At 33.9% G+C, this 22,909-nt stretch overlaps 1 protein-coding gene across 11 annotated transcripts in view; it reads left to right on the top strand.

Annotated features, from left to right (window-relative positions):
- Positions 1-22,909, top strand: part of DGKB (diacylglycerol kinase beta) — an 863,998-nt gene that overhangs the window by 418,348 nt on the left and 422,741 nt on the right. For 7 of the 11 annotated variants that reach the window (XM_057304222.1, XM_057304226.1, XM_057304221.1 and 4 more), the window contains one exon: positions 20,217-20,252. The exons of 2 other annotated variants lie outside the window; for them this stretch is intronic. In XM_057304222.1, coding sequence (XP_057160205.1) covers positions 20,217-20,252 — 36 coding nt within the window. The remainder of the gene's footprint in view (positions 1-20,216; positions 20,253-22,909) is intronic. 2 more of the 11 variants (XM_044386876.3, XM_044386869.3) reach the window with 1 other exon arrangement.

Below are 22,909 nucleotides of genomic sequence, written 5' to 3'. Positions count from 1 at the left end.
AAAGACATCTTAGGAGCTCCTTATCGTAACAAAAAAAAGCTATGTTTTTAGAGATGCCTTCATTACCTAACAGAAATCCCTCTCAGTTCTCTTTATCATGGTTTGTTATCTTTCAGACCTTATCAATCCTATTACTGTCATATTTTTATTATATATTATTACATATTTTTTATTTACACACACATGTATATAACATTTATATGTATTAACATTATATATTATATATATTAACATTTATATATATTAACATATATATATGTTAACCCCTCTCCCCAGAAAGGTTGACTACAATAGATCTAGGCATTGTGTTTAAATTAAATTTAAAAAAAAGAAGATTCCATATATGCATTTAGGATAAAACACAATCCTGGGTCTATTACTGTCATGTTTTATCTTCTACCCTTAGAATGCGCAGAGGTAAATACATACCACATTTGACAATGATGTGTTATTTACTTCTTTGTGCTAATCCATAACTTTATTACTATCCCATCCATAAATTTCTCTTCATTATAATGGCCTCAGTTAGAACTTTTAAAAATTATTTTTAATAGTACATAAATTTGTTAGATCACAGAAATCAATGAAATAGGCTAGATAAAGTCCCTTTGATTCTTAGAGTAATTTCATAGAGGAATCTATAAATTTGATCAACTTCTCTAGAACTGTACGGTAGTCCGTATGTTCATTCCAGGTTTTATATTATTTTTTTATGATCAGTCAAATTGGGTCTCTAGGAGTGTACATGTTTTTATAATGCTTCTTCAGTTTGAGGGAGGCTTTTATTACATTGATTCTTTCACTATCAACAAAAGAAAACTTGAGATGTCTCATGAGGAAGTGGCATTTTAAACTTTATGTTTGAACAGTGAAATGAAGCAGACCATCATAAAAATCATTTTTATTATATTTAGCTCCATGACTTAATTTTGTTTTCTCCATGCATAGAATGATTATTGTACATCATTATTTAAAAGCAAGATTCCTTTTTTCTAAATAAGGAATTGATTATTTAGTCATTTTCTGTATCCATATATACTAGTAAAGCTAATAAATTAAATATAGGGATGAAATAATGTTGATTACTTTAAACTAGAGTTTATTTTTTAAAGGTTTTATTTATTTATTTATTAGAGAGATAGTGTGTATGCACAGGTGCACATGCAAGCAGGGGGAGGTGCAGAGGGGGAGGGAGAGAAGGAGTCAAAGAATCCCAAGCAGACTCTGCACTGAGCACAGAGCCTGAAACAGGGCTCTATCTCACAACCCTGAGATCAAAACCTGAGCTGAAACCAAGAGTCAAATGCTTAACCAACTGAGTCACGGAGGTGCCCCTAAACCGGAGTTTATATTAGAGATAAGCATCTACTGTTTATATACTATAATGACTGTCTTTATTTTAAGGTCATTACTGGTAATCTACATGGATTATTTTTATATACAATATCTGCAGTGCAATATTCTTTTATGTTTTACCATCTTCTTTGTCTTTCTACTTCTTCCTTTCTTCCTTCCATTGTCTTTTTAAGTTACTAGAGCTAAAAATCCAGATAAGAGCATTTATCTTATTTGCCAGAAATTACACTCTATTGGTCAAAACAGGCAAACTGATTACATATTATGGCAAGATAAATATTAACTTATAGGGGCCTTAGAGGAGAGAGTCTTAATTCTTCCCAGAGGGTAATTCAAAGAGTAAATGAAAACTTTCTTGAAGAAATGATGCCTGGCTTTTGAAGAATAAGTGGGAATTTGATTGCCAAATGCACAGTGAATGCCATATGAGTAGTCTTAGCAACCACAGAGAACAGAGTGAGACCTTGAAACTAAGAAATATTTATTAAGGGTTATGTGTAAAGGTGAGGCTTAGAGAGATGGACAAGATAGGGTCTGAGATAGTGAAAAGCCTCACCTGTCTTGTCAAGGAGTTTGGCTTATCTAGAATAAATAGGAGACTGCCTGATCAGGTTTTAGAAAGAAAATTCTGATGAATCGTTGAACACTACATCAAAAACTAATGATATATGTTGGCTAATTGAAAATAATAAAAAATAATAAAAATTATGTCTGAGATTTAAATTTAAAAAAATTCTGGTAACAGTGTGATCTAAAATAGATTTAAAGCTGGGGGGAAAAATAAAGCTGGGAGCACAGGAGTTATGAGAGTGTAAATACAGGATTGTGATGTGAACAGTCAGAAACACCAACAGAGTAAAAAAATGAGGGAATCAGGAGAGAAGATTGTAGCAGAAAGTGGAATTTGAGTGTCTGGTTTGATTTCAGAGTAGATTAGTTCCAGAGGATGGTAAAATCCAGGGTGCAGCCATGGATCTGGGAGGCTCACCTGGTATGGAGAGGAGGTTCACTAGCTATCAGGAGGTCAAGTAACTCTGGGGATAGTTTATTGTATGTTGTCCTTAAAACATCCCAAGATAATTATGCAGTCTTGATGAAATGGTTGCTGTATAACTGTAATGAATAAGAGTAGTGGGGAGAGCTATGACATTCCATGAGTTTCAAATGATAAGAGATACTTTACTCTGAGTCCGCAGGAATGATGATTTGGATGGAAAGCTGAGAGATTTCCATAAAACCTATAGAGTAAGTACTGGTTGAGAGAATGAGCAACCTTTTCAGAAATGTACTAGGCAAAGTGGCAGTGACTTAGAAAGAAAAACAGTACTTTGTTTATTTTAAGCAAAGATTCAGAAAGCCCAGTGAAAAGTTTTAGAAATGAGGTGAGATATGAAATGTCAATTTAGGAGAAAGAAAGCAGAAATAAGCTTGGGATAGTGATGACCAGAAAGGGTAGAGACTAGAAACTTAAGTTTCACATGAACTCTGGGTCTGTGGCCAAGTTGTTTCCTTCAAAGGGTTACAGAATGGTAACAAATGATTTGTGTCCAGAATATAAATATAATGTATGTAAATAAATAAGTAACACAATCCAATCCAAAAGGGCAAAAGACCTAAAATAGGCTTTGATTAAAATATATACACACAAATCACCTATAAACATACAAATGTATGCACACCATTTTTACTCCATCAGGAAAATATATGTTTAAATCTCAATAGATAACACTACACATCCCTCAGAATTATTAAGACAATTAAAAATACTAGGCTTTGGAAAGGATAGGATTCCAGGTGTATTGTTCATACATTGCAGATGGGAGAATAAATTGGTTCAGCCATGTTATGATACTGTTTGGTAATATACTCTTTGTATTTGAATCCTGGCTTTTTCACTAAGTTTGTGACATGAGGCAAGTTATTCATATTTCATACATCTGTATTCCACTTGTAAAATGGAATTAAATGAATTAGTTCATGAAAACTGCTTAGAAGTATGCCGAGCATATAGCTAGTGTTCAGTTGATATCACCTACCATTACTATTATTTTAAGTATTATGTTGGAATTTAAAAAGTAAATTTTAACCTTTTATTATAAAATAAAATGTATAAAAACAGCATAAAAATGAAGAGAAAAATTTAAAAATTGGAATTAGTTATATAAGAATAATTATTAATATATAAATGGAAGCACTATTAAAATTTCCCTCTTCATTCTTAGATGTGTATTTTTAACATTTTTGTAATTAAACTTGATCTATCATGTGACACCTTATTTTTACACTTAAACTAATATCATTAAATGTGTGTGTGGTTCTATATACTGTGGAAAATTGCTGTTCATGAATATATAATATCTTATTAAATTAAGATACCATAATTTCGTTGAAACAATGTTTATGTCTATCATGTTTCCAATTATTTATTTTGTTATGATATATAACACCTTAGACAACATCTTTATAAAGAGTGGCTTTTCCTGGTTACTCTGTAATTGATATTGCAAAGTATCTTTGTTTTTGCTCATACTGTATTATTTTGTTCCACACATGAATCAGATTTCACAATTGTTTAGTTCTTTCTGTACTATAAACATATTCCTAAATCAGGAACATAGTGTTTGGAATGTTTCCTAAAACAAAACAAAAAAAGTTTTAGAATAAACTATTAATTTAAACATTTAAATAACTAATTTTAGATGATAATTTTATGTTTAAACAAACATAATATTATCTGAATACACAGTCAAAATACTATTCATTGGCAGAAAGTGATATGATAAAAAATAAAGTCTATGTTCAGTATTGTGCCCCTTTGGACCAGTTATGGTCTCTTCTCCCCAGGATACTTTCTATTCTTGTTATAATATTCTATATTACCTTAAATAAACCTCAAAGAATGCCAACAAAATCAATAATGAACCTCGTTAGCTCAGGGAATAGAAAATAAAGCTATTTGGATCATATGAATTCTAGACATAGCCTTAGACTTGATTCACATTTTCCCAACTACCTCTCTTCTTTACTGTGACTGAGAATTTGGACAACATGGTGTTGCTGAAATACCAGTCCACGCATCTCTACATATAACACCCTTGGAGAACCATATGTCTATATTACCTTCTTTTCTTCCAATCTCGCCTGCTCTTCTATAATTATAAGACTTCTAAATTATGCCTTGTAGATATGGTGATTAAGTCTTGCGTAGCATCGGTTATGTTAAATCTTTCCTTAAAGTATGTGTTTAATCAAGTCATTACTCCTCAACAGTGTCAAAAGTTCTGTTAGAGAGGAAGGCACGGTGTGTGTGTGTTTTCCTCACAGTCCAGCTATTAAGGGCTCTCTGTATTCTCTATCTGTCACTTAACTGTAACCAGAACAGTTAATAATGACAATGTCTATAGTAAACGTTAGCCAGTTTAAGGAGAGGGGGGGTACGTTTGAATTCCTTGTGATTCTGAAATTTGGATTTTGAATGTTCTGGAACCTTACTTCCTATAGTAGCTGTAGGGCTCCCAGAAGTCTGGTGGAGAGGTGTGAACAGTTGGCTAAGGATGTGACTTGCTGCACTGAGCTTCAGTTTTTATTTAACATCATTTCAGCTGCTTCTCCCTTCTTTGCATTTACCTCTTTAACCTTTAACCACAGTTACTGAAGTCATCTATTTTCTTGAAATTCTTTATGTGATGTACCATGGGTTTGTGCCTGTGCAATTTTCTTTTTTGTCTAAAGAGTGGGGACAAAGCCCATTGTCAGTGCTCAATAAATGTTTCATCAATGCCATTACTTAATATTCATTTAATTAATATTCATTATAGATCAATTCATAATTGTCATCATAGTAATGATAGGCAAAAAAGAATCTAATTTTTTCCATACTTTGAAAATGTAACTCAGACTCATTTTTATGGTATTATTCATAAAAGATAGCTGCTTTTTATTTATTTATTTTAAAAAATATGTAGAATTAAATTCTGAACATTCCTATATTTTTTTGCTGATGGTTTTCTCACTCAAATTCCAGTGAGGAGCACATTTAAGCACTAAAGCTCTATAATGTTTATAAAATATGTGTACATCCGTTTTGGTTGGACAGAGTCTTCATGTATTTATATTTTAAAGGTACATAGGATAAGAAATGGGAAAGGACCCTGCATCACTAAGTGAAGATTCCATCATCTACACTTGTGAGATGAACCATTTATCTGTTATATTGTCTTAGATGGATATTAGTGGTTTCTGAAGAACCCATCTTTGTTGTAACTTAGGCTATATAATATAGAATATGTATACTTACAAATAAGGTCTAATCTAGAAGAAAAAATTCATTATATTGTGGCAAATTATATTTGTTTCCACCTTGATGAATATAATAGAGTCCTATTTTTAGGATTCTAAAATATTATTTTTTATTTATTTAAATAAGGCTGCAGAGATATTTTTCCACATTTCTATGATATTTTATGCTTAACATGTGTCTGTACCCAGAGCAAATTATAATAATTTTTTAAGGAAACACACTTGGAGGCTATTAATTTTGTAGTGATTTATAGAAAAGCAAAAACAAAAAGCTGATATGACATAAACTGGAAGTTCAATTAATCGAAAATCTGATGGAAATCTAAATCATGTAGGCAACAATGAGCATTATCTAAAGAAAAATAAAAAATATTTGAAAGCTTAAATCTAGGAAATAGGCTAAAGCAAAGTAAAGAATATCTTGTACGTGCCTGATTCAAAAGTGAGGATATGCGATTAATATTAATGAATTAAGTTATTCTACATCTTATTACCAATAACATTCAAAGCAGCTTATATAAGTAAGCAGCAATCTAAAACAATAAATGTATACTGAAATCAAATTAGGCTTAGAAATTCATGTCACTAATATCCTAAAAAAGTTGACAGAAGTAGTTTGCAAATTTGTCCCTGAGTTTCTTAGTAGCCTTATGAAAAGAAGGGCAATATAGTCTTCACAGTCTTCACAACATAAAAACACATCATTCACTTAGCGGAAACACTTTTTATTGTTATTGTTGTTACTGAGATCTGAGATTAATTTCTTCCATAACAAATTGTATCGGGAGGGTAATATGCCTCACCAATATTGCTACAATCGTAGTAGTGTTTGTTTCCTTTGGTTTTGCCTTTTTATAATAACTGTCAATGCAGACTGATGGCTTATGGCCAAAGTGCATTTTAGTATAAAGACGTCTACCTGTTGCCAAAATAAATAGTAATAATTCTGCCACAAGAAAAAAGAAAGAAGCATAGTAGTTAAGAGTTAGATGGATGTCATACATGAAGTTTTATTGTATTGAGCAGAAGAAAATGTTAACAGCAATTGTTTTACATGATCAAGAATACTAAAGAAAACATCTACTTTATAATATACTGATTTAAAAGGGATAACTGCAAGGTTAAGAAAAGATATAGAGAAAAAAAGTACCTTAGCAGAAACTAAAATATATCAGTGTCTCTATAGGGAAGAATCAACTTTTTTTTTTAATTGTTAATGTTTTAATTTTTTTATTAATAATATTTATTTTGTTGTATTACATGGTGCACTGGGTGTTATATGCAAGTAATGAATCATGAAACATTGCGTCAAAAACTGGGGATGTGCTGTATGGTGACTAATATAACAAAAAGAATCAACTTTTGAAGACAACTGAATCAGTGATTTAAAGGAGAGGATTAAAAAAATCTCCTTTAGTGCAAAGGAGAATAGCAACAAGGTGCTATCCCTAAAGAAAAAATTAAAACATTTTCTTAAGTCTAAGTATACTGAAGAAAATCAAGTTAAGCTAAAAAGAACCTACATTTCTTCAAGTTCACTCATCTATTTAATGTGATTCCCATATGATTATTTATTTATTTATTTGCTTGGCAAAATGATCCCACAGTTTGTCTGGAAGAATAAATATGCACAAATACACTATAAATTCATAAAACCAGGAACAATAGTAAGGAAAGACCTGTTTTGTTTTTTTAAAGATTTTATCAATTTATTTAAGAGAGAAAGTGCGAGCGAGAGAGCAGCAGAGGGAGGAGAAGCAGACTCCCCACTGAGTAGAGAGCCCAACATGGGGCTCAATCCCAGGACCCTGAGATCATGACCTGAGCTAAAGGCAGCCGTTCAGCCAGCTGAGCCACCCAGATGCCCCAGGAAAGACCTGTTTTTAACCAACATTAAGATTATGGTTATTAAAGTCACAGTAATCAAAATAATGTAATAGTGGCTCTAGGAGATATAAGGACCTAGTGGAAAGTCTAAAACATAGTAAACTATATGTAGTCATGTAGCGTATGATGAAGGTCGCGTATTAAATTTGGAGGCAGATGGTGGGCATCAGTGGTGTTGAGATTGCTGCATATCCATATCAGAAACTAAATTAAGATAAATTCTACCTTATACCTGTTCCAAAATAAATCAAACATGGATTGAAGATTTATATTTGGCCTATAAAAAGAGTTATTTATTTATTTAGCCTTTTTACCTTTTTCCTAAAAGGAAAAGATTAAAAAAGATGTTAACAGTCTTGACCAATCAAAAATTTCTTTTAAAACTGATGAAGACCAGAGCTCACAAATCAAGGCAAACATAAGGATTATAGCCAAAAAAGCCTTGTTTTGTAAAATTAATGCGAATAACTACAAAATAATTTAAAAATTTAACTCATTAATAATTGAGAAAAACAAATTAAAACAAGTCAGAAATCATACCTTTTCTACCCAGTGAGACACAATTGCCACAAAGTGTCCCAAATGCTCCCTAATATGTGAACTTCTGTATTGGTATTTCTGCTTGTGCCCTCCAAAGGAAGACTGGGATTAGGGCAGGGCAAATATCCAGAACTAGCTGCATTACAGTAGAAATAAATACCTTAAATCATTTCTATCTTCTTTTTTATTCTGCATAAAATGAAAACATTTTATTTTATTTTTTAATATAATATTTTTTTATTATGTTCATCACCGTACAGTACATCCCTGGTTTTTGATGTAAAGTTCCATGATTCATTAGTTGCGTATAACACCCAGTGCACCATGCAATACGTGCCCTCCTTACTACCCATCACCAGCCTATCCCATTCCCCCACCTCCCTCCCCTCTGAAGCCCTCAGTTTGTTTCTCAGAGTCCATAGTCTCTCATTTCTATCTTCTAACTTATAAATTTCGAGTGCAATAAAAATCAGATCCCTTCACCAGTAGACATTTAAGGATAAATTCCACCTTGCAAAGGTAACCTGTGATTTTAATGATTCCAGATGAAGTGGTGGTGATCATAAAGTATTTATACACATGCTTTTCTCTGTTTTACAATTAAATATAACTTGTCTATTCTCAACTTTCAACTTGAAACCTGAGCAAGAATTTATTCATTTAAAACTTTTGGTCTATACACCAATTTCACGCACAATGCAGTGGTTTTTGACACTCTCTGGTCTTTTTTCCTTAGTTCAGCCTGTATTTCCCCTTTCTGTAGAATACGGATTGTTTAGTTCTTTTGAGGCTGCCATAGTCACTCCTTGCCTTCTGGTCCGATGGCAAAATATATCATTTCAAATTCTGTTGCTGATACTCACAGAAGCTTTGACCAATTTGGCCTTATTTGCCCAGGGAAACCCAAATCCTGCAGGAATACAGCTCACCACACCATATTCTATTCCCTGTAATATTATTCCTATTTCACCCCAACCTCAAATATTCTTGAATTCTTCCATTTGGTTACCATTACTCCAACATCCTTAAGTCACCAATGCCTGTAGCCCTCCAGTTTCTTTCATTCTAGCACTTTCTGCTTCTCTTTCTCCCCATTTATCTCCTTTCATGGCATTCATCACAATATGTAATACTGTATTGACTCACTAATTTACAATTGAAAAACTCAAATAAGGTGTCACCTAACATGCTTATGATAAGTAGCACTAGACAGCACCACGATTTGAGTCTAGCACTGGAACTTCTCTTTTTCTACTCGTAGTGCTATGTCTGCCCTTGAACCCGTACTAGAGGGATAGCTGTTCTTTTCTGCTGTTTTTCTGTATTTGTATAAGGATGTAACATTGTCTGCTTCTTAGTGTAGCCATGAGTATATGCAGCTGCGAAGATAAACTCACTGTGTCAAATTTTCCTCTTCCTTCTACCTCAACTCAGTATTCTAATTCCTGACTGTAAAATGGGTGGAAAACTGTTCTTGCTATTCATCCCAAATCCAGTGGCACTCTTTTTGGATTCCCAAGGAGCAGGGCATGAACCGGGGGTTTAGCTGTTTGTGATTTATAGAGGGAGGAATGTTTCTTTATAAAACCATCTGCAAGGGAGAGGAAGCAGGAGCGGAGCGGGACTTTGAGCAAGGAAGGGGTCATTGGGAGATTGTAAACTGTGGCCTGAACCCTGGGAGCTCTGGCATAAAATCATACCATAAGGTTGTTCTTAACTTATGACAAGGGGCTGCCTTTTTCTAACTCATATCAGTCATTCATTTGCTGTGGCTTCCTCCAGGATAGGAGATGCTTGCTTCCCAGAGACCCTGTTGCTGGAGTAAAGAATGACTCTTCAGAAAATGCAACAATTGAGAATTCTCAACAGTCCACACTCATAGCGGTTGGGGATAGGTGCTCTGGCCAGGTGACAAAGAATCTGGTTTGGGCTACCAACAACATCCTAGACCCTCTTTTCAAGAATCTTCTTTTTTGAATCCCCAGCAGCATTGACAGTATTTTAGGTGCTCTGTTCTCATACTGTGGCACTCACCTCACACTTTCTACTTGGTTTTATTCTACCTCTCTAGCCACACTCGATCCATATCGCTAAATTCCTAGTCCTCCTTCTATTCTTAAAAATGTTTCCATCTTTAACTATATACTTATGTCATTACATTCACTATAGAGTATCTATCCAATTCTGTGACTCCAGCTACCACTTTTGAATACATCAGTGTAAGCCTGTTCTCTCTGACACCTCAAGGTCCAAATACTCAGCTTCACCTTGTGAATTTCCTCTTGGATGTCCCACAGAGGCCTCAAGTTCACACCAGGAACTGAACTTAAATTGTTTCTTGTGAAGCTGTTCCCTGTGCTCACTGACCCATCTGCCATCACTCTCATTGCTCACTTGAAAGGGTAGACCTTTATGTCTAGCACCTAATTCATTGTGACAAATAGTAGATGCTCAACAAATATTGACTGAGTTAATGAATAACAATCAGTTGTCTCTTTTTATCCCCATCAGATATCACTTTCTCTTGAGTCAAGAAGAAAATACATCAGACAGTGACATAAATATCTAATAAGAAATTAAAATGGATATGTGCCAGGGAGGCTTATTTTTAAAAATCATTCATAACACATGGTCATTCAATCTTATTGTTACAAGCTAATAAAATTGAGTTTAAAAGTATGTGAAGATGAGGCAATGTTAGTGGATATCTAATGAGCATTGTGTTTAGTTTCTGGAGTGGCACTCGAAGTATTCTGTAATTATTGCTAAATTTCAGAAAACTTGTGATAGTTATGTTATTGTAGTTATATAAGATATCCAATAGATGGTACTGTGAAATGCCTAATATTTAAAATAAAGTGGCATTGCAGGTAGAGAGCTTAAAGGGAACATTTCAGAATTCTGAGGAGAATCAAGACATTTTTCTCTGGATGTCAAATTATATTTAAAATCTGATTTTTAAAAATATAGTTTAAGCAATACAGTAGTCCATGTAAAATACCATAAATATTCATTCTTAGTCTGGCTCAGAAAATGAAAATTGATGTTTACTATTAAATGGAACGTTAAAATTGTTCATCTTCTATTAGTAGGATTTTTTTTGTATGTGGTGATTACTCAGTGTTACTCAAATAACAGCATTTTCAGCAAGAAATTATAGCAGTATGTCTTTGTCACTGAAATTCTACATAAAATTTTATGTTAAAAATAAAGCAGGCCTGTGTGAGACAATCTCCTTCTTACTTGAAGTGAGTTCATTATTTCTTGCACATGTTAGTCTCTACCAAAACCAGTCTAATATCTGAATGGAACATTATACCATTTTGTAAATATAACATGCATTCAGAACATCTAAAAAGGTATAATCTTATACATATTTTTTTAAAAAATAATATATATATATTTTTTTAAAAAAGAAATAATAAGAACTTGTTAGAGTTTGTTCCTAAAGAGCATATGAAAAGTAGCAATTTGTAAATAGCCTTATTTATCTTAGTGCTCATTGACATTTCCATTTTAAAGTGGCACTTGTTGGGGCGCCTGGGTAGCACAGTCGTTAAGCGTCTGCCTTCGGCTCAGGGCGTGATACTGGCGTTCTGGGATCAAGTCCCACATTGGGCTCCTCTGCTGGGAGCCTGCTTCTTCCTCTCCCACTCCCCCTGCTGTGTTCCCTCTCTTGCTGGCTGTCTCTCTGTCACATAAATAAATAAAATCTTTAAAAAAATAAATAAAAAAATAAAGTGGCACTTGTTGGGGCGCCTGAGTGGCGCAGTCGTTAAGCATCTGCCTTTGGCTCAGAGCGTGATCCCAGCGTTATGGGATCGAGCCCCACATCAGGTTCCTCCGCTATGAGCCTGCTTCTTCCTCTCCCGCTACCCCTGCTTGCGTTCCCTCTCTCGCTGGCTGTCTCTATCTCTGTCAAATAAATAAATAAAAATCTTAAAAAAAAAAATAAAGTGGCACTTGTTTATATGTAAGAATGAATGCTAAATATTGATCATCAGAACTAAGTTTTACAAAACCTATTTCTAAAGCTAAAACTGAGGAGTTATGTGATAACATAGAAAACTTGAAGATCTCTGTATATCTTACCTTAGATTTAAAAATTTTTTGCTACTGTTTATGATGCTGTTTTTGAATACTGGTGAGTATTCCTATGTATTAGGGTTATTTATTTGTTAGTTTATTCAGTAATTTTTTATTGCTTATGACAGTGTGCCAGGTACTAGAGAAACCAAGATAAATAGCTTTTAAGAAGAATGTTTTTGCATGATTCAGCAAAGTTTCTTGTGGGATATGCAGCATATGCCCTTTGGTTTCTTTATGCATTTACTGTTTTTTCCATGTTTTATATAATCTGAATATGTTATATTATGCATTCTCTTAAAAAGAATATAGTCTTAGGTGCATATGAATGTTCTGCTTAAAGAAAATCTGCTATTGAAATGCTTTGAGCTAGCTTAAGCAATGGAAGTTCTTTATTTAAAAAATAGTAATTAGTTCTTTGGTAAGTCTAGGCTTTTTTTTTTTTTTTTTTTTTTATGATATGTTAGTCACCATACAGTACATCATTAGTTTTTGATGTAGTGTTCCATGATTCATTGTTTGCATATAACACCCAGTGTCTAGGCTTTTCTGACCATTATCTCCTAAGCCATATCAAAACAAATATGCCAGATTTATAGTAGAAAAGTGTGGGATGAACAGCTATTTTCCTGAATACTTGGAGTTAAACATGATTTCTGTCCACCGCTATGTAAGGATAACATCTTTATGGGCTCGAAAGAAAGGGGCCTCTAGAATCCTACTCAGGCCCTTTAAGATTTTGTGTGCATTGCGTATTATGTTCTTTGCAAAAACAGTAACACACGCTGATTCATTTACTCAGATTCCCTAGTATACTGGATGTATATAACATTACACGGCCAAGTTCCTACTTGAGCTAAATGGGTTTAAATATAAACTGTGCATGCAGATCTCAAGTGATAGTCTCTTAATAGATGTCAGATACTCTTTATTGCTGCCCTCTTTTATTTCAGTAACATTTTAATTAATTCACACTGATTGAATAAATGTACATTGAGACTTGTTTCCTAATGAGGGCGCATTTAGAGGAAAGGTTTTGCATCATTCTGATATCCTGTGGGTAATTATATTCTAATTATATGGTCGGGGGAAAAGAGTCTATAACTCAGTACTGATATTGTTCGTTGGACCCAATTAATTACATGCACATAATGAAAGTTCATGATAAGGTTGACTGGCAGTCAGTGTAAAATTTTAACTCAATTGAATCTTAGCCTAATGTGAGTACAGAATTGGACTTTAACCTGGTTAGAAAATGCTTTGGTGTGAGTCAGTGGATATTTAGAGGGGCAAAGGATAAGAACAAATTTCATTATAACTTACTTGTTTTTTAATTCGAGGTCTTTTCCAAGATTGATGAAAAGGAAAACTTAGCAGCCTAATGCTTTAATTCTAAATATTATTACCAATATTCTGTCACTACCTACATTGATTTTTCTGTATTTTAGAAAGCCACAGTGATACATTTTGAGAATGGGATCATATTGAGAAAAAGAATAGTCATAACAGGAAGTATTACTGATGAATTTTATTCATATAGAATTCAATAGATATTAACCTATTATATTAGTTTTGGTTTTTTAAGGGTGTTTTTTTATTTAAAACCATGAACTGCACTCAGATCCCTGTCCCAAACATCACAAACAGAATCATACATATATACGTACTTATAAATAGGTATGTATTAATTATCTTTATGTAAAGTACAAGTTCTAAAGAATTATCTGACACAAATAAATAATCAATAAGACATGTTCATTTCATCCTGAAATGTATTTTGAAGATGGTTGAACCTGATGTTTAAGGATTTTGCAACTTCAAAGAAAAGCTAAAGCCATGGGGTGCCTGGGTGACCCAGTCAGTTGAGCGACCAGCTCTTGATTTCAGCTCAGGTCATGATCGAGTCCTGTGTCAGGCTTTGCACTCAGCAGGAAGTCTGCTTGAGAATTCTTTCCCTGTTCCTCTGCCCCCCTCCCCACTCACATGAGAGTGCTCTCTCTCTCTCTCTCTCTCTCTCCCTCTCAAATAAATAAATAAATCTTAAAAAAACAAACAAACAAACAAACATTAAAGCCATGCTCTAAATGTCACCTCCCATCCTTCCTTTACTCAATCTCATTGTTTTCTTTGAATGAAAGGACATTCATCTCCAAAATGGTAGGTGTCATTTGATGCCCAGGGTCCATTTGAGAACTGAAGAGTATAGCAAGGAAGACTTTGTTCTTTTTTTCTTTTTCCTAGCCTCTCTTGTCTCCCTCTCCCTTTTTCTGCATTTTTTTCTCTCTTAGATCTCTTCTCTCCCCTCCTGCATCTTTCCTTTTTTCTCTCTCCTATAACAGCCCTAATATATATGTTTCAAAGAAAGAAAGAAAGAAAGAAAGAAAGAGAAAAAGAAAGAAAGAGATTAGTCCTTTTTTGCTGAGCTCTAGGCAGGCAGTGGAAACTAGGGGGATCATTTAGGTTCTAAAGTTAATAAAACAGTTACCATTTATTGGAAACTTAAATTTGTTAAACACCCTTTTAATCCTGAAGGTAGCTATAGTTATCATGCCCACTGGACATGTGAGGAAAGTGAAGCATGGAGAGATTGAAGAAATTTACCTAAAGTCACACAACATGCAGGTGGCCCAAGCAATGCATGCTCTACCCAGATTCCATGTTCTAAACCCATTTTTGGTGTTCATGGTGCACTCCCCAACAACTGGTGAGGCATGAATTCATTTAGGGGATCTAGATCAGCATTTCAAAAGAAAAAAATAGCCATTACCAAAGTAGAGGAGAATAGAAGTGAAAAGAGAAGAGAATAGAATATATCAGAGAGTGGGGCATACAAGGTGGTTTTTGTAAAATTATTTTACAAGCATATAAACATACACATATTCTTACAATGGATCAGAGCTAAAAGGAAATTAAAGAACCCTTCTTCAACCATATGGGCTTCTGATGATTTTATGAGACCTAACCAAGTAGGATAACGTTTCTAATGGTTTTATTTCAGTAGTTGGTCAAGTAGGCAAGACAATAACAATAAAAATAACTTTAGAAAGGGTTTAGTTGTTGCTGATCGCTTTTACATGTAGAAATCTATCTTTGAAACTTGGATATCTCTATAAAGATACATTTTTAACATTTTTATTGAAAACATTTGGTGTTCCTTAATTCCCAAATATCCATTGCACTAGCCCAAAGGCTCAGGGTGCTTCCTTTCTAGATACAAACATGCACACAAACTGGGGGAGCCATGAAGGAGGGAGCCTCACAATCTCTTCTGTGCAAAATCTTCTGAACTAAACTCTGCAAATATGTGTAAACAATCACATTTACAAGAATAAGAATAGACATGAGTAATTAAAAGTATAAGGGTAATGGAAAGATCTCAATTATAAATATTCTTACCATTAAATTAATGTTGGTACAAGCTAAAAAATTTGGCTCAAGTGAGAAGTGGTTAGTCAAGAGACCCTGAATTAAGATTATAATATGTGTATCTTCCTTTTTCTTTTTTTTTTTTAAAGATTGTATTTATTTATTTGCCAGAGAGAAAGAGAAAACACAAGCGGGGGGCGGGGGGGGGGGGTGGCAGGCAGAGGCCTGCCGGGCTACCCAGGCGCCCCATATGTGTTCTTCTAAAATATTTTATTTTTGATAGTTACATTTTAATTAGGTATGTTGAAGTGCTGCTGAAAAAATTAATGATCCTTCTAACTGAAAGACTTGCCATACATTGAAATAATCATTAGTTATAAAAATTATTTGTAGTGTAAGAATTATTTCAGTCTCACTTCCTTTTTAAAATTTGTTTTGTGGGGCGCCTGAGTGGCTCAGATGATTAAGCGTCTGCCTTTGGCTCAGGTCATGCAGCCCCATGTTGGGCTCCCAGCTCAGCTAGCAGTCTACTTCTCCCTTTGCCTTTCTTCCTGCTTGTGCTCTCTCTGTCTCTCTCTCAAATGAATAAATAAAATCTTAAAAAAAAATAAAATAAAATTTATATTGTGTTCAAATGTGTGGTGTACACAGTTAAGGACCTGCAAAATCATAAGAGGTTAGACAAACTGTGAATTCAAATGTGTTTTCTTTCTATATTGTAGAGATGCCCTTGATACATTTTATCATCAGGTGTGAGAGAACAGCTTCTCCCCTTCAGGCTGACGGGGTACCATTTTAGGAAGACAGTTGTTCTTTTCCCAAACTTGCTTTTCTTTCCCTCACTTCTTTTTTGATGCCAGAGATATCCAATTGTATATAAGGAAAGCAGCTATTTAGAATAGTTTTATTTCGCCACTTCAATTTGCCACTGTACTAGAAGTTATTATGTTAAATTACTCCATATTGATATTCAAGCTACTTCTTTCAGGCAGAACAGATGTATTTTGTGGTCTCTAAATACTTCCCAGTGTTCACTGTCTTAAAATAATTTGATTTTCAAATCACTTAAAAAATAGAGACATGGCTAGAAAGAAAGTTAGAAAAAAAAATTCTTATTGAACTTGTTTGAATAAATGGAGCCCAAGACAGGGAAGTACTATATTTGGATTTTGTCATTAACTTTATTTTCTTAGGCTGGCTATCTGATCTTTCTGATTTTCAGTTTCTCAGTCTGAGAAGTAGAATATCGTGGCTTAGAAGGAGGATTAAATGAGACAATAAGGATAAAAGCAATTTTTCAAAAAAATAAAAATTCCTATATAGGTATAGCATGTAATTCTCTCAATTTTACTTTAGTCTTGAAATAACTAATGACCCTTTTAATGTGAGTACAATGCTCTTATATTTTTAACTCAAACCTCCCAACAATGTCTCCACCAAAGATTTTTCTTTGTCCTATGACAATTTGGATTAAATTGTCAATTTAAAATGATTACATGTTAGAAACTATGAAGACAAGAGATATCTCAATACTTTAGAATAATAGGATTTTTAAAAATTCTTTGATATTAGGTTGAACTTAATAAGTACCCTGAAGACAAATGCATCTTTTAAACTAATTATCTGTACTGTGTATTCTATTTAATATTAAAATGATACTGATTAAATAAAATCAATCATATTCCTCTGTAGTCACACCTCACATTTGATTAAATACAAATATACAGTTCCTGTATTAATTCTGATTAAAAATATATTACATTTAGAATTATACACTCATGTTAATTTTCAAAAAACTAAAACATTTACTCTGCTCATCCTTGATACTTAAAAATCATATACAGAAGAGTATAATTGAAGGAATATAATATCTGAATTTGTTCTCTAATGAGTTGCTTATTTATCTTTTACCTAGATAGCATCGTTTTCTTTTGTAACTCGAGGGTAAGCCACTGATGGGCATGTTAATTTAATATGCACTCTTTGCCTACACATCTTGATTATAAGTGAGCTTATATATACATTGTTTCATCACTCCTATTCTTGGAGTGAATTTTTAGTGTTGCTATCAGACATCTGAGTGTTGCTGGAGAGAATTCTCTGAGCTGGTGGCTTTCTTACATATTTATGACTTCTAGCCCCACTCGCTCTGAATTTTCCTTGATTCTGGTACTCATTCTTTGTCAACTGCTTTCCCATTCTCAGAGAAGCAGTGGCAAACTCTCCATTTCTTTGCTTTCTTCATGTCACTACCTCTCTGCCAACATTACTCACTCTCAGTAAATGACCAATATCCCTACTACTTTAAGAAGGAAAAAGCCCACAAACATGGATATCTGTATATTACCAGTTCTCCACACAGGTGGTAGCAAAGTGACAGCCAGGATTTAATTTCATCCTACAGTCTCTTTTTGGGGGAGAATGCCTTAAAAGGGGTTTTATTATCTGAGTTGCCATGGTTTTTGCTTTTTATGACATCACGCCACATGAATCCGATATATCCCCAGCCTATATTATTATTTTGCCATCATACATACAGAGATATATGTTTTATTACTTTGAACCTTTTGCAAATAAATTGCAGATAGTATGACGCTACATCTCTAAATATGTCAGTGAGCATCTTCTAAGATTAAGGACAGTTTTCTATACAATTACTGTACTATTATCAAACCTACGAATGTTAACAATAATTCCATAATATCAGTCATTATCCTGTCTATATTCAAATGTTGAAAAGTATGTCAAAAATGTCTTTTATAGATTTTTTTGGTGGTTGAGGTGGGGTAGACAGTATTTATTCGAGATTTTTGCATCACCCACGGCTGTTTTTCTGAACCATTTTAACAACTGTAATTTTCACTCGGCTTTCCATTGTGCTGCTCTGTACAGATGTATGTACAGTGAGCATAGATTCTTCCCAAAGTCAAAGGCATCTGTGACTAATGCCATGGAGACAGCTTGATGGACATTCTAGTTTCGTTGCTTGGGAGTCTCTGGGACTTTCCTGGGCTCACGGTGTAGTATAGGATAAGGAATCATAGGATAAGACACTTAATCTGGATTGGAGGGAGAAGGAACATTAATATATTATAATAAAGTTGGAAGAACAACATTCATGTCTAAAAATGTTTATTGAGATCTACGCTTAAACTAAGAGCCAAGAAAGAAAAATAGGAAAGCTGACAAAAATTTTAAGGTGACCCAGATTGAAGCTAGCACATTCTTTGCACTGCCCATTACCACAGGTGTTATGTAGACTGACTTGGACTCAAAAGTCCAGAATATTACTGAAATCAGAAAGCTTTCAATGAAAGTTCTATTAAGTCTGTTTTCAATCCATCTGAGAAATAGCAATTCCTTCCATAAGGTTCTCCTGTTAATGGGATAGTTAACCCGAGTTCATCCTCCCAGACTTGATGACTTCCTTTGATGAAAAATCTGCAGCTGCAACATTTTTTTTTTTTTACTTATATTATAAAAAGATCTTCGAAATGGAGTTGCATTTCTGCACACTTTAATTTTCTCTAGGGCTGCCCTAGACCCCATCTTCTGATCCACTTTTGGGCACATTGAAATTTTCTGGTCCATCTTTTTGCTGAGTCACTATGAAGTCGCTGGCTTCTTCATTAATCTCAGTAGACTGCATAAGGGAGTCAACTGTTGTCTGTGTTCTCAGATTGTTCAGACCCAGCTTGGACATCCATTTAGAGTCGCCTTCACATAGCTCAGTCCTGGGGAGGAAACGGAAATGCTGACCATTCCCTCCTTTTCAGAGACACACAAGTGTCTAAGAACCCCTAGCTTCACATTCAACTTTCATACTTCCCCACTTCACCACACACAGCCTACCATAGGAAAACTTTGTCTAGTACTATGTATGTGATTTGTCAACAATTTTCCAAATTTGTTCTGAGTCCCATAGGACGTAGACTTTTGGAATTTGGTAACCTTTTTTTCTGTTTCTTGCTAGAAAAAAAGCTTCCCACTGTGACTCAGAAAAGCAGGGGTGGTGGATAATTGGAGATGCACTGTCACGAAGACCAACCTCAATGTGTTTAACCTCATCTTTTTTGTTTTTTTTCTAATTACTCTCAAGTAAAATTTTTCTACGTATTTAATATTTTTACTTTTTACTGATACTAATGGAATATTTTTTTCTTATTTCCAGAAAAATCACAAAATAAAACCAACACCATAAGCTATGTCTCCATCAAAAAGACACTGAGTATTTTTAGGAAGGAATGAGAGTTGGACTGGAAAATGGAAAAGTAGGACGGGTAAATGGGCAACTTAAAAAATTAGTAGGAATGGTTTATGAAAGATAACGGAACTTGGAGATGAGTTCTTATTGCAGAATATGAATGTAATTCATCCGTGTTGTTTCAGAGAGGTCTGTGAAGCCAGCCAAAGATGTTGATCAATCTGCTTTGGGTGATGAAATTTCATTTTGGTTAAGTAATTTAAATCTAACCCACTCTGCATTGGAGCATTCCTTATTTTGTGAAAAGATAATTACTCATGTATTTAATGAAATTAAGGAGAAAAATATGTCAAGGAAATGCATTTTATATTTATTCACTTATTTCACAGGAGAATAGTGATATAAGACCCTTCATTGGCATTTGTTTTCAGTTTGACTTTTGTTTTTTTCAGCTTTAATGTGAACTTCTCTTTTTCAGCAGACTCTGCCCACTTCAGGAGTTTCAGTCCCTGAGGTGCGTAAGCCAAAAAAAAAAAAAAAAAAAAAAAAAAAAGGAAAAAAATTTTCACACTTGGAATTACAGGTCATTATACATCTCATGTTGTTAGAAATTTGTGGCTATATCAGTGACCTATTAATACCAGTTTGTATGTTTATTTTGTCTCATATTCTGATATTTGGAATTGGGGACCTTGATATTTTCATGATGGGATAGATCTGAAAGTGTTCCAGTCTACTTTTGTGACAAACATTAGGAAAGCAAAAGTTATGTAAAGCAGAGTATACAGAGAAAAATAAAAAGTTACTTTGCAAAGAGTTTTGCCCTGTGTGTAAGAATAGCATCATTCCTATTTGTCAAGTTAAAATGTAATTACCTTACAGAAAACCCAAGCAGTTTAATCCTCTGTCCCATAAAATATAGTTTTCAGTGACAGTAGGTTGAGAAACTCTTGTCCACTTTGAAATGTCCATCACTTTAAAAAGAGTACATCTGCATTTATCACTTAGCATATGACATTATATAGAAAGTCATTGGAATAAAATATAGTGACAGAATAAATGACTTTTATTTTGAAAATAAATGTTGTCATTGCCACACCATTATTTATTTTCAGTAAAGTGTTAGCTTTCCCTTTGCATTAACAAAGCAAAGACTCCACATTTTTCTGTGATCCTATTCTATTTGATTGTTTTTATCTTTAAAGGATATGCTCAAATGGTATTGTTTCCCTTAAAATTATAATTTGAATCTGCTTGCTTAGGAAAAGTGTTATTTATAGTATATGAACACTATATAAGACTGTGAATTTATTTAGAGGAAAACATATAATTGCACAAAAATGTATTAACCTCTCTCCTTTGCTCCCTAAAAAGTGTTTGCATCAATGTAGACTGCCTCATGAAACTTTAAAAAAATTCATTTTGTAATCAAAGATATACTTAAAAATACACTGGAGCCATGCTTGAAAAATAATGCTTCTAATTTAAGAGAAATAGCAAACTATTTTTGTATGCTTTAAGTTCATTGATACCGTTATTATCATAGTTATAAAATAGAAATGTTGAATTACACACTCAAGCAACAAAGGTGCTTGGAAAGTGTATCACTCAGTTTAATTATTAAGAGTAAGATAATAAAATTTGTATATTCAGGTGTTTGAGTTTATTTTTGCCCCTATCATAGCCCATCAAGTGAATATAGGCACTGTATTTGAGATTTAAAGTTTTCTCTTTAGACTTGTTAATCTCCATAGGTCCCCCTTATTCAGCTGTATAATCTGTATCATATAGATAGAATAAATAGACTGAAATAGCAGTTTTCATAATATGCTTTTCTCATTTGTTAAAAAAAATATTTCTTATTCTGTAAAGTAACTAAAAGTCTCCCTACACTGATTTTTTTTTTTTCTGGCAATATATATTGATTTATATTAACTTAGACTTTTCACCATCCTCTGAGGGATGTATGCACACACGTACTTTTATAAGGTTACTACCCTAATACTGGTAAACAGCCCAAAGTAAGAGATTTTGACAAGGGCCCTCTCATTCCTAAATTTCATTTCTTCCGATCAGGATTTCTTGAACAGAAATCTTGTAAGTGGTTTATACCCGGTATGAAATTATCCTAAGAGAAAATATTCACAGCATGTGTGATGTGTGACAACCAGGACTTGGAGACCAAGTTGCAAATTGTACCTCCAGGTTTAGTTGGTGAGTAGCACTTCCGGGTACTTGAGACTAGCTGTCATTCTGTGTAATTTTTTGCCTCCCATCTGCCCCAAAAAACCCAACTGGATCATTGCACCACTGATCCCCAGCTATGGTGATTGAACGGACACAAAGTATTACAAAGTAAATGAACTTCTTCAGAACACCCATCTTTAACTCCTATGATCTAAGCAGCATATGCGTGATAACTTAATGATAATATAGAACCATATACCTTTTTTTATATTTTGAAAATCAGTGCCATTTACTGAGCTCCTATTTTATGCCGGTACCTTTATCTACATTTTCTCAATTTATTATCACACAAATCTTCTCATTTTATAGATGAATTAAGTGGTGGCTTAGAGATAATAAATTACTTGCCCAAGTTTGCACAGCAAGTTAAGAGACAAAGCTGGAATTTGGTCTCCAAGCCCATATTTGTGACTCTGCCCAAAGCAGTTTTTGTTTTTAGTAAGCACTTAACTAAATTTAAAAAAAAATGAAAATCTTTATATCAATTATTATATTTATGTTTATAACTATATAAACTATTTTTTTTAAGTCAAGACTACTTTGCTACTCAGCAATAATAAATTTTGCTGCAACTTCCAAGGATTCCTAGCAGACTTAGAGTCTTTGCTATTTTTCGAAGGAATTAGTTTCTCTCGGCAGGAAACTACTCCAATCTCACGATAAGGTCACAGTAATTAAAAGTGCAGCTTTGCAGCTGTCAACCTTGCTTTCTTAGAGCCCGTAACCCTTGTAAGTCCTGATGAATTTGGTGACACTTCTGCTTCAGTGAGATCTTTTATATTGGGAATATCCAAGTGGTACCTTGGGTTCAAATTCTAGAGTTTCTGGGAAATTCTTGTGGCCTACCTCCAGTGGTGGAAAGGGCTAAGTCTCCATCCGGCCAAGTGGGGCTGTAGCAGATAAAGCGAGCTCCAGGACTCACGT

This window comes from Ursus arctos, unplaced genomic scaffold, assembly GCF_023065955.2.
Source record: "Ursus arctos isolate Adak ecotype North America unplaced genomic scaffold, UrsArc2.0 scaffold_3, whole genome shotgun sequence".
NCBI lineage: Eukaryota > Metazoa > Chordata > Mammalia > Carnivora > Ursidae > Ursus > Ursus arctos.
Note: the sequence above shows the minus strand (reverse complement) of the source record. Positions and strands in the feature narration are given on the sequence as shown.